This window comes from Vicugna pacos, chromosome 3 (assembly GCF_048564905.1).
Source record: "Vicugna pacos chromosome 3, VicPac4, whole genome shotgun sequence".
NCBI lineage: Eukaryota > Metazoa > Chordata > Mammalia > Artiodactyla > Camelidae > Vicugna > Vicugna pacos.
The window spans coordinates 84501994-84515209 of NC_132989.1; the positions used below are offsets into that span (position 1 = coordinate 84501994).

At 35.2% G+C, this 13216-nt stretch overlaps 1 protein-coding gene across 4 annotated transcripts in view; it reads left to right on the forward strand.

Moving 5' to 3' along the window:
• The window catches only part of IL6ST (interleukin 6 cytokine family signal transducer), a 50933-nt gene that overhangs the window by 20644 nt on the left and 17073 nt on the right, over positions 1–13216 (forward strand). For all 4 annotated transcript variants that reach the window (XM_072958664.1, XM_072958663.1, XM_072958662.1 and 1 more), the window contains 9 exons: positions 564–730; positions 1274–1428; positions 3588–3747; positions 5671–5753; positions 6522–6732; positions 7271–7453; positions 9184–9285; positions 9469–9615; positions 9910–10050. In XM_072958664.1, the coding sequence (XP_072814765.1) occupies positions 564–730; positions 1274–1428; positions 3588–3747; positions 5671–5753; positions 6522–6732; positions 7271–7453; positions 9184–9285; positions 9469–9615; positions 9910–10050 (1349 nt within the window). The remainder of the gene's footprint in view (positions 1–563; positions 731–1273; positions 1429–3587; positions 3748–5670; positions 5754–6521; positions 6733–7270; positions 7454–9183; positions 9286–9468; positions 9616–9909; positions 10051–13216) is intronic.

The window sequence follows — 13216 nt, forward strand, 5'->3', positions numbered from 1 at the left end:
AACATATGTGAATAAATATAGTAATACCACTTGGAACTTTCTGTTGTGATAGAAATCAGAAAGTAGTTGCCTGAGTTTGACTGGAAAGGGGCTGACGGAATTTTGAGGATGATAGAAAATCTTATCCCTGTCCTCCTCTCATCTCCTAGCGTATTGTGCTTGAAAAAGCACACTGTACTTAAAGAAAGGCATTGCTGTTAAAGATTCTATTTCAGGAAAAGAAAGAAACAGTACAAATATTACATGAAATAGATAATTTTTGGAGAAGTGTCAGTGGGGATAGAGCATAATATTCTTAATGTGATATTCTTAGAGTAAAACTTTGAAAATAATTTTGTGTTTTAAGATATAGTTTAAACTCAGTTTTAAAGAAAAACAGGTGAGTTTCTAAGAAATTTTATTTGGTTTTCAACAATTTATTCTAAACTTATTGGAATTAATTTATTCGAAGCTATAATAATCTGGGTCTCATCAAATTCTTTTCAAGGAGCCTTTTTCATTTTTCATTCTATTTTTTTTTCAAATCTGTTTTTAATGACTGATTCTACCATTTTTGTATTTAGGGCAACAGAGAAGTTTGATGATTGTAGAGCAAAACGTGAGGATCCCACCTCATGCACTGTTGATTATTCTCCTGTGTATTTTGTCAACATTGAAGTCTGGGTAGAAGCAGAGAATGCCCTTGGGAAGGTTACATCAAATCATATCAATTTTGATCCTGTGGATAAAGGTAGATATAAACCTGAATTTAAGAATTTATTAGAACATGCAGTGGTTTATAAGTTAAAGTAGTTCTAAGTTTAATTAATGTAGAAACAAGCATTTACTTCATTATCTTAGTGACTTTTACAATTTCAGTTTATCAACGACATTTAAAGTAATTTGGAAAAAGAATAGTATCTATAATCCAACCACATTTATAGCTGTTTTCACTTCGAATGTCATCTTCTGGTATTTATCCAAATATCAGACATTTTACAGCATTATAATCATAGTATACATGTTCCATTTTTATTCTTTTTTAAAATTTCTTATAAATATTTAATTGCCTTAGTATCAGAACCTGAAAAGGTTAACGAATGTAATAAACTGACAAGGAAAGCTAAAGTTTCTTTAGAAACCTTTCCTTTCCATTATGATCGTATGGCATAGCATTGTTTTTAGAGAAATTAGTTCATTTGGTGAGAATAAATGCATAGTGTGAAAATATAAAGAGTATATTTGAGTTTGTGTAAGAAATTGTAAAAATATTTTGATCTATTTTATTCTTCAGTAAAGCCCAATCCACCACATAATTTATCAGTCAGCAACTCAGAGGAACTGTCTAGTATTTTAAAATTGACATGGATCAACTCAAGTATTAAGAGTTTTATAAGAATGAAATATAACATACAATATAGGACCAAAGATGCCTCAACTTGGAACCAGGTAAATTGAAGGTTACTGTTTATTCAAATAGTCTTTCTTCCAACCCTCTAACCTAAAAATCTCAATCATATTCTGAATGTCTTAAGTTTCTGGTTACGTGAAACATTTTACTTGACAACTCTTCTAGGTCTGTATTTCAAGCAAAGGCCAACAGGAAGACATCCATAGAAAAAATGCAGTTTTGCTGAATACAGTAGGTTTTAAGTGAAATAAAGAAGTCGTCCGGGATGACAGGGAATAGCATTTTTAATGGGAAGTGAAAGGACCACAAATAACAAGAGGCATATTAAGTAGAGGAGTAAAAATGAAGAGATTATATTGATAAGGTAGAGCAGGGGTTAGCAGAAACTATATCTGTGAGCCAAATTTAGCCTGCCATCTGTTTTTGTAAATAAAGCTTTATTGGGACACAGCCACACACATTTGTTTGCATATTAATCTCTGGCTATTTTTCTGCTACATAGAAAGGGTTGAGTAGTTGCAACAGACACTATCTGACTCAAAGCCTAAAATATTTACAATCTAGCCCTTTATAGAAAGTTTACCAACCCATGAGTCAGAGGAAGAGATTGTGGAGAACTTGTAAGACTGAAAAGGAAAAGGACAGTGTACCCAAAGATGATGCTATCAGCAAAAGAAATACTTGGAGCTTTTTAAAAGGCTGTCACCATAGCATTAAATTCCCCATACTGTTCTTTGTTGTAACTCTGTTTATCACTAACAGTATGCTTTTGCTTTGTTTCTCTGGTTGCAATAATGAGCCCAGAAGAGAATTAAACCTATGCATGACCTTCCTACTTCTGTCCTCCATTCCACTTATCTAAAGGGCTCAGAATACAATCAGAAAAAGCAACAAACCAAAGTGCATTCATTAATGCTTCATCCTGTACAGAGAGGATACATATATACCAGAAGTCCTTCAAAATATTTTTTAATATCAGAGAATTTTAATTCATTGGTACAAAAAAGATTGACACCTATTTTGTATTCAATATTGAACTCTCAGAGTAGTAGAAAGAATGTGTTATTTATATTTAGTCCTTTTTTTCCTGAAAACCAGGTTTATCTATAGTGGTAGCTTTTGTTTTTCTTTCTTTTTTTCTTTTTTATTGAAGTATAGTCAGTTTACAATGTCCAATTTCTGACATTCAGTATAATGTTTCATTTATGCATGTACATATATATATTCCTTTTCATATACTTTTTCATTATAGGTTACTACAATATATTGAATATAGTTGCCTGTGCTATACAGTATATACTAAAATATGGAATCTAGGGGGAAAAAAGGCACAAGTGAACTTATTTACAAAACAGAAACAGACTCACAGACTTAGAAAACAAACTCATGGTTACCAAGGAGGTGGGGAAAGAGTGGGAAAGGATAAAATGGGAGTTCAAGATTTGCAGATGTTTTTGTTTTTCTTAATTGGGCTGGATATCTTCCTTTTACTTTATCTAGATCTACTCTCCACCCTTCTCCACCCTACTCCACCCTACTGTTGGTCTTGGGATGCTGACCTATGTGGATTTTATCTGTTGGTTCCCTTCTCTCTAGTTTCCTAATGAGTTTCTAGTTCATGGGAGGTGGGGGCCTCACAAGCGAAAGAAGAGATAGAAGTGAGATCAGCATATTTATTTTCCCTGCGTCTTCCCTGGAGCTTTCTGGTCTTTGAGCCTAAGGTCACTGCTCCTCTCAAGTACCGAATCTGACCCTGTTCTTTCCAGTTCTTTCAGATTCCCTCATCCCTTTGAGCCTAAAGGTGGTAACACCTACAAGCCCCAGAGTACTGCCTATATTGTCTAAGGTTTCCCTACACTCTGCCCATATTCCCTTTAGTAAACCTTCCTTTAATTAAATTCTGATTGGAATTTCCAGCTTTTTCCTGCTGAGACCTTAATAGGTACATGGAAGAAAGAAAGAAAGGAAACAAGAAAGGACTAATGTTTCTATATTTCCCAAACCTGTTAATTAACTTTACTACTTTTGACTACATTCTGACTTGGATTTATTTCTCTTCAGAACTTGAGTTAAATTAGTCTTACTCATAAGTTACTAGTCTTGTTTCATTAATTAGTTTCTAAAATCTTAGGCAGTTTGAAAAACCTATAATAAATACCTTTGGGGTTTTTTTGTTGGTCAATTTGCTTTGCTTCAGATTCCTCCTGAAGATACAGCATCTACCCGATCTTCATTCACTGTCCAGGACCTTAAGCCTTTTACAGAGTATGTGTTTAGGATTCGCTGTATGAAGGAAGACGGTAAAGGATTTTGGAGTGACTGGAGTGAAGAAGCAAGTGGGATCACATATGAAGATAGTAAGTAAATAAGTATATGAAGAAATAGAATTGTTAGAATTCTGGCTATAAATTGTGTCTACTTTTAAGAATATGGACCTCATTGCTTCTTATTTTGTGATCATTTTATTCAAACTGATATTTTACACTTTTATTTTTAAAGGGTATCAAGATACAAAATTTAATGTGCATTATTGATAATATAAACCTTTTTGATACCTAAAGAAAATTATGGAATGGTGTCTTAGATACCATGAGAAACCATTAGCTTAATGGTAAATCCAGAACATTTTATTAAAGGAGAGTGGTCCAGAGATATCTCTACTGGTCCAGAGATATCTCTACCAGAGAATTACATTCTGAATCATTTAATTTACACTATCTAGCAAAAATATGCCTTAGACCCTCACTGTCAAACATATTTGTACTATATTTTTTCTTCATTTTTTTTTTCTATCTGTATTTAAAAAGCCCCTGGAAAAACACCCTGACATTTTGATTGATTGGTTGATTTTCGTTTTCCCTTTTTTTCTCATAATAATGCAGTCCATATAGTGGAGAATCCAAAAGGCATAAAAGGATATATGATGTAAAGACTCCCTCCCCAAAGCAGTTATGTTACTGATTTCTTCTGTAGCCATCAAGAAATAGTCCTGTGGCGTATAGATTTTTATTTTGAACATTTTCCTATCATAGTCACACTCTTTAGGTATCAGTGGCAGCAGTCATGACTTTAAAACCTCTCCTGCCACCTATATCTCTTCACTTCATGGAGCTCTACCAGAGGTTTGGATAGTTATGTGAATTGAGAATGCAAAGGCAGGAAGGTAAAGTACCCTTCTCCACTAAGAATTTTCTCTCATTCTCATCAATAGCAGGAAAGAAAGTAATCCTATTATTTCTGGTTTGGGAGTCCTCAATCAGATTCCTTTGTCTTGGCGAGGACTTCTGAAACTAATATTCGAGGAGCCTTTAAGGGTACTTGTCAGTTGAGGGAGTTCCTGAACTACTTTAAATGTAGGCAAAATACTGTGGTTAGTGCCTGTGTGCATTTTCTAGGGAGATGGTACATAACCTTTGTCAAATCAAAGAGGTATCTGGAGCCCAAAACGTGGATTAAGCATTTCTTTAACTTAGTGAACTTCTGGGTTCTCTTTATGTTAGGAAATATTTCCAGCCCATAAAATTTCTTTCTTAACTTCATGTTCTTTATTCTTTTGGGGTGCTGCACTGTACTCATGTATACATCTATTTGAACCTCCTATGCTGATAGCTTTTCCCCAGCCTTCCTGGTCTGCCTTTCCCCTTTTCTCTTGTCATTGTAATTACCTCTTCATGATTAGCATATTACTGCTTAGATTTTATTCAGATTCCTCTTTATTCTATACCATATTTTGTGATTAGATTTATAAAAATTACTAGCATTTGATACATTGTTTTATAAAGTGCTTTTTCTTATGGTAGATGATTATCACAACAATCCTGTGAATTCATTTTTATCCTGTTACACTGACTTATCCCAACATAAGGCAATAAACTTATACTACATTTACTCCATTTATTTTAATTTGTCCTATATTTTAACTGTAAGCATTTAGGGGTTTTAAACATGTATTTAAATGTGATTTTTCAATTTGATTTTTAGCAAAAATAAATAGTGGTACATCTTTGGTTATTGCTTAGAATATATTTGTACCTTTACAATTTTAAGATTACAAAAGAGTTCCAATATAATCTCAATCATCAAGCTATCACCCTGACTAAAGGAACAGCCAGGCATATCATGCTGGGATAGGAAAATGCTGGTATAAGGAAAGAGTTAGAGACACCATGTAATTGAAGGGCAAGAATATTAAGAACAAAAGTAAGAGAAAAATTTCCAGGATTTTATTTTACTGTTGTAATAAAAACTTTTATTTTAAAAAGTATGTGTCGTCTCTTTAGGACCATCCAAGACACCGAGTTTCTGGTATAAGATAGAGCCATCTCATACTCATGGCTACAGATCTGTACAACTCATATGGAAGGTAAAAAAAAAATCATCTATTTGTAATCTTTTATCTCATATAAATATATTTTATATGGTACTATGAATAGAGTTTAATTTTTATTCATTTAATATTAGCAAAGCATTTGATAACTTTTTTTTTTTTTTGGTGGAGGTTCTGGGGCTTGAACCCAGGGCCTTGTGCATTCTAAGCATGCATTCTACCACTGAGCTATATACCCTATGCCCCAATAACTATTTTTAATAAATAGAAACACAAAGCTTTATATATACTGTGATAGAGGTCAGGCTCATAAACTGCGGGTGATCCGTCGTAGACACTTCAGCATAGATCTGTGAACGTTTTATAAGAACAGCTACCTTGTCTTTTATTGAACTTTCCTGAGTACTTCATACAAAATAATTAATAAATGTTTTGAGTAATCAAAATGTATGCCGGCAACAGGAAATAAAATTGTCATGCACTCCATAAATGTTCATGAATGGATCATACTAAAAAAAGATAGAAAAATACTCAGGCATAAAATAATTTAGGCCCACATAGCGGCAGCACAGAATGATATAAAGGACTAAAGGTTGACAAGATGATGCTACTTTTCCCGCTTAGTTGAAGTCATGCTTTTACTCTTCATTCAGTGAATAGTAGTTTTATTTCAGCAGTGAGTTCAAAGTAAGGTTGCCAGTCTCTTCCTATTGAATATTTAGAGATTTGATACAATAGCAGAATTTGTGAACATGAACTCAAGATTTATGAAATACATTTTTAAAATAAACTACTTTATTACAGACATTGCCTCCTTTTGAAGCCAATGGGAAAATCTTGGATTATGAAGTGACTCTCACAAGATGGAAATCACGTTTACGAAATTACACAGTTAATGACACAAAACTGACAGTAAACCTCACAAATGATCGCTATATAGCAACTCTGACAGCGAGAAATCTGGTTGGCAAATCAGATGCATCTGTTTTAACTATCCCTGCCTGTGACTTTCAAGGTTTGTGTCCATGAAATGGAGTCTGACTTAGGATGAGAAAGGATGGATAGGTATGGACAGGGAGTAAAAAACATAAGTATTCTAAGACTGTTTCCTCAGTATTAACAATGATTATATTTTCAGAAATCAGTCATCAGCTAGATCTGTTCCATTATTGTGTGGCTCAAACTTTGCAGTAAGCAACTTAATTCATTTAAACATCTTTTGATTATCTTTTTAAAATATATTTTTAAGGTTTTAGGAACTTTATATGCATATGACTTAAATATATTGTTTTTCTGTAGCTTTACTTAGCTTTCAAAGAAGAAAAAATTGTAGCTTACATACACAAAACATTTGAAGAATTTGGGGAAAGGAATTTAAGTTTCAAAACAAATTGACTAATGTAAATTATAAATGCTTTTATTCATGGAAATACATGTTACATGCTACAAAAACATGATAGACCACATGGTTATGGAAATGAATGTAAAATATTGGAATTTCAAATTTTTAAGTGTTTGTTTATCATTATCAGTATTCAAACTTTGTTTTAAAGCTACTCACCCCGTAACGGATCTTAAAGCATTTCCCAAAGATAACATGCTTTGGGTAGAATGGACTGCTCCAAATGAATCTGTAAACAGATACGTACTTGAGTGGTGTGTGTTATCAGATAAATCGCCCTGTATCCCAGACTGGCAACAAGAAGATGGTACTGTACATCGCACCTATTTAAGAGGTATACCTAGCTAAAAACATTTAAGTTGACGTCCTTTTTCTAACTCTTCAAACAGATTTTTCTTTTACATATTCTTTGCTGCTTTGTACACTTTGTGGTCCATTGAAATGACTTCCAGTTTATCATAGTTACTAGTTTTGTCTTGTTTACTATATTTGTGACTCTCAGCAAGTCACCCTTAACCTCTCTGAACTGCAGGGTTTGTTGATGGGCAAAGTGGGGTTAATACTACCCTCTTTTTATACTCCACTATTACTTTGATCATCAAAAGAATGCTCACAGAACTGTAAACTAAGAGACATAAAAGATAATCCAACCTCTGCTGCTAACTGGTATGTTCTCTGTACCTGATTAAGCTCCCTCGTCCTTCAGTGAGAAAATTCCTACAGTGTATCTGGATAGCTTATTAACTTCATACAGCTGCTGAACAAGGGAAGGAGAACTAGAACTCAGATTTGCTTGTCTTCTAAGCTGGAAGGACAGAAAGTAATGATATTATAGAGCTCCAAAATGAGTTGCTCTCATTGTAAGGTACTACTTATCCAGCTGGCTTAAAGTGATATAACAACTTTAAAGAGACAACAAAGAACTCTGTGTGGTTTTTTTAGTGAAGAAGGATAACCATTAGAATTCAGCTGCAAATAGCATGATTAGTCAGAGAAAAGCTGTTAACAGAGATATAGCTGCCATAAAGTTTAAAAGCTTTATTCGTAAAATAGGCTGTTTAGTCCTCATTAACCTATTATTTAATATAATTTTAATAACTTTGGTTGTCTAGTTGATCAGCCTTTTCCAATTAAAAGCAAGGCAGAGCTAGAAAGCAGGTTGTAACAGCCAGACAGTGGGAACCTTCTAAACGAGCACAGCACAGGCCCTGGAGACCTGCCGGCTGTGCAGGCGCCCGGTGCAGCCCCTGAGCCCTGCAGCCCCGAGGGACGTCACTGCGTTACAGCAGGATTTGGAAATTGCTCATCTTCTCGATAATGCTGAACTACCAAGAAGGTTACTCTAAGGAGACAAAGAAGCATGTATGACTGCATGAATACTAGTCAAGGAGATATAAGTTCTTGTTAAAGCTATAAACTTCAGTATAACAAACACCTCATTTTCTGATGTAGACAGCAAACCTGCTGTATAAAAAGAAATATTTTGCTATTATATGCTAAAGGAATAGATAGATTACTCTGTTAACTTGGAGAGATTATAAAGAAAGTATTTAAGATAGTTTTTCTTTTAAAATTATGTTAATTTCTCAGGGAAATAACACCAGTTACTTTTTTTCCAGTCACCTGACAAACCAGAGCCATTTGTACTTTTTGTAGCTCTAATTAGTGGCATCTTGCTCAGTGGCAGTTCTCAGAGAATTAGGTAACATGTACAAAAGTCATCAGACTGTAAGTAAGATCCAGGATAATTTGAGATCAATGTTTTATAAGTACTGAATATAAATGCAGTCATTACTTTTAATGACTATATATTTTTATCCACTGTATTGGCAATAAAAGTAATAAAAATAAAATAAAAGTATTTTTAAATAAATTTTAAAACTTTATTCTATTAAGCTTGGATCCAGTACACAGAAGGCAGTGCTTACTTAAGAAGCTGCAGTTTTTTTTAAGAAAAAGGAAAGTTCAGTGGTCATGAAATTGTAATATAAAAATAAATAATGGAATTGATAAGATTTTTTTATTATAGGAAAAAAAATACTTAATCTACTCTTTTTACTTTAGGAAACTTAGCAGAGAGCAAATGTTATCTGATAACAGTCACTCCAGTATATGCTGATGGGCCAGGAAGCCCCGAGTCTATAAAGGCATACCTTAAACAAGCTCGTAAGTTCAAACCTATTTTCTTTGAAAAATGTTGAGTCTTGTACTAATAAAGACATTTTGTCCCTTTTAAATAGGGATATGTCTCATTATGTTTAATTTGATGATGATGAAATTTTACAAAATTCTAATAATTTACTAAATTCTGATGATTTTCAGTTAGCAAATACCTTTGTTCTGTTTCAGCACCTTCCAAAGGACCTACTGTCCGGACAAAAAAAGTGGGGAAAAATGAAGCTGTCTTAGAGTGGGACCAACTTCCTGTTGATGTTCAGAATGGATTTATCAGAAATTACACTATATTTTATAGAACCATCATTGGAAATGAAACTGGTAATAAAACTATCAGTTAATAATATGTCTTCTCTTAAGCTTTTAAATACTAATTTGTCTCGTCTTCTTATGTTATACATCTTAGTATAGTATGTTAATACAGTTATATGTGTAGTAACCTCAGAAAAGAGATACCTGAGAATATGCCTTGTGGTTGCTTTCATGGTCCTATTAAAGAAACATTGTTTTCTGGTAAAATATATTTTGATTCCTTTTTAATACTGTCAAACTGTCAAATATAGGCTAAACCAAGCAGGAGTAGTTGAATAAAGCACACTTATTGATTTCTTCCAGCTGTGAATGTGGATTCTTCCCACACAGAATATACACTGTCCTCTTTGACTAGTGACACTTTGTATATGGTACGAATGGCAGCGTACACAGATGAAGGTGGGAAGGATGGTCCAGAATTCACTTTCACTACACCAAAGTTCGGTAAGAAATACGATGTTTGATCTTTTCTTTCTTTTTTCCCTTTTAAAATTTAATGAGACTAAAAATGGGCTTAATTTATATGCCAAAATTTTATTAAAAGTGCATCTTTGGAATCATATAAATGAAGTGTTAATGAATTATGATTTTTATATTATTGTAGCTGGTTATTTTTTTCAGCTATAGAAAATATTTTTCCATGCCTTTTTTGTTGTTTCACTATTTCTGACTAATTTCACCAATACTCTGTAAATCCCGAAAGAATTTGTTTAACTTTCTAAATAGGTTCATTTTTTTTTTTACTGGCAGAACTTGGGTGTGGTCTCTTCTCTCGTTCTTCCTTTTATAGGCAGGTTGCTGGCACTAGTCCACCCTTCCAGTCTCCATTTCCCTACCTCCAGCTCGGTCTTTAACTTGCTGAAACTAGGCTTCCAATCCACTATTCCACTGAAACCTCTCTAGTGTCACTCATAGACGACCTCTTAGTTGCCCTATCCCGTGCATGCTTTTTAGTCATCTTTCTTCCCCCAGACTTCCAGCTTTTGATTGTTGGCCTCTCCATCCTTGAATCCTCCTCTTCCCTTAATTCTCCTCACTTTTTGTTTGTTTTTCTAGTAGCACTCTCCTGAGTCTCCTCCCTCTGATATTTCCTTCTCCTTTTTGGCCATTTTAAATGTTTTATGTTCTCCAGAGCTCTGTTCTTGGGAGTATTTTCTTATCTGCCTATTCAAATTCCCTGTCTGTGACTTCAGCCATCCTCTCTTCCCTTCCCAAATACATTTTTCTTTGTTCCATGCCACAATCATCCAATTCTTCATCAAAGCTAGAAATTTAGATGCAATTGTAGTAAAATTTCGTATCTTTTTCACTTACATAAGCCAAGTATCAAGTGCAGTTGATCACGCCTTCTAATACTGCTTGTACTTACCCTTTCATAATCTTCTTTGACCTTTAACTTATCATCATTTTCCCCACCTTTGTGTCTCTTCCTAGTGTGTTGCCTTCTTCACCTCATTGTTTTGGCCTTTCCTGTAGCCTCCTGAAAGCAGACCAAAACTGCATTCTTTCCTATAACTAGTTCATTTTGAATCATTATAGAAATCACCTTATTTTATTATAATTGTATTTGTAACCACCACCCCCAAGCACCAACATAGTGAATGATAAGTAGTAAGTTACATATTCCTTGTTGGTTGAATGAGAGTATAAATGGATAAGTGACCACATAAAGTACATATTTATTAAAAGATCTTGAGCTTTTTGCTCTGATGGCCAATAATGAATGTAGTCTATGGGATAAGATTTGTGGTGACAATGTTAATCAAATATATATACCTGTAACAAATACAGGCTTCCCCCACTATCCAAAAGCAGAGTGTACCTATCAAACCTTTCATAAGCCAAAATGGCATAAAGTGAAGAGTATCCCCCACTTTCTGAAAGTTCATACTAAGCCACTTCAATAGTAGTACCGTTATTGTACTAACTGTAGATCTTTTGTAAAAGCTTAGTGGCGTAATGCAAACTTTCCACAAGTGGGGGGGATACCTATAATATCTGAAATAAATAAAACTTTGTGCCGTGATCTTTAGAAAAATAAACTTTAAAACTTTTAATTATCCTATACAGTAAAATACAAAGAGGAAGAAAAATCATTCCTAATCCCTCATCCAAAATAATCTTTACCATATTTATATATCCTTCTAGTCTTTTCTAGGCATACATTTTTTTTTCCAAAAATGAGATCATACTTACTAGTATTACTTCATCATCTACTTTTTCCCCTGTTGTATTATGTTTTATGGATCCATTATGGCTTTTTCACGTGGCATGGACTTGGCTTCCAAGGACCTTATAGCTTAGTTGAAGAAATATGACAAAAGTAAAAACAAATGGAGAGCTGTTTAAACCATGGAGACAGTAAATAGAGCAGGAATTTAAATATATGCATAAGGAGTTTAACCTTCAAAGAATTAGTGGAGGAGATAATACTTGAGCCTTGAAATTAAGATTTGAACAAACAGGAAGAAGAAGGCATCTTAGAGTTGCATTAGCAAAATCCCAGGGCATGAAAACTTAATAAGCAGAAGTTCAGCACTGATAAAGAAAAGGTTATGCCTGTATTTGATTTGGCATACATATATGAGAAGCTTAGAACTCAAGAGTTAATATTTGCCAGCCTGTAGTTTATTCCCGAGTATTGATCTGATTTCTTTATTTCTATTAGGTTTTATAGGATGTAAGTTACTTACAAAGGGATATGTGTGGTGGAAAGATAAGATTAAGTGCATAATGTATGACTGTAGTATTATGTTCATACATTTTTCCTGTAAAGAGACTAACTAAAGGGCAGATGGAGGAGTTAACCAGAAACAACCATAAGATAAATCATTAAGGAAAAAATCTCTAGGAGGCAGAGGCCATGATGGCGGAGTAGTAGGACGCACGTAGCTCACCCTCTCCCACAGACACACCAAGACTCACATCTACGGACCCACTCAGCCAACCAGAGCACCTGCAGAACTCTGACAGAACATTGTCCTCTTCAAAAGACAAAAATGCCAAAAATCTGGTAGGAAAAAGGAAAAAAAAAGGACGACGAAAAGGCAAAACAGTGCATGACCAGTCCCGCGGGGAGGGAGCGGCAAAGGAGGACTGGTGCTCGTTCGCTGGGGCTCCCCATCTCCAGCGGAGGGGCCAGCGGGACAGAGGGGGAGCCTATGAGGCTCAGATCTGTATGGAGCAACCGTTGACTGACAGAACTGGGTTCAACGGGCACAGAATCCCTGAGACATCCAGGCTGAGACCCGAGCTGGGAGCTGGGGGCCCAGACAGGTGGCCCGAACTGGGAGGAGGACGGGGACAGCTGCGCTGAGACAGCCCTGGGAGACTACATGGGCTACACAACGTGGATGAGTGGGTGCACAGGACAGAACAACCTGGGCTATCCATGATACAGCACGGCTGATATGCCCTGTGAGGAAGGGTGCATACCCTCATCTCTGAAAACCCAGGGAAGGTTTTCAGTGAGGAGAGGCGGGGCTCAAGCACAGCCGCCGTATCCTCCATTGCTTGGCACCCAGGTGGGGGCAGGGGCGAAACCTGAATCCGCGCCTGGGGGCTCAGCAGCCTCGGAGGCCAGTGACTTGTTTGCATGCCGAATCAGATA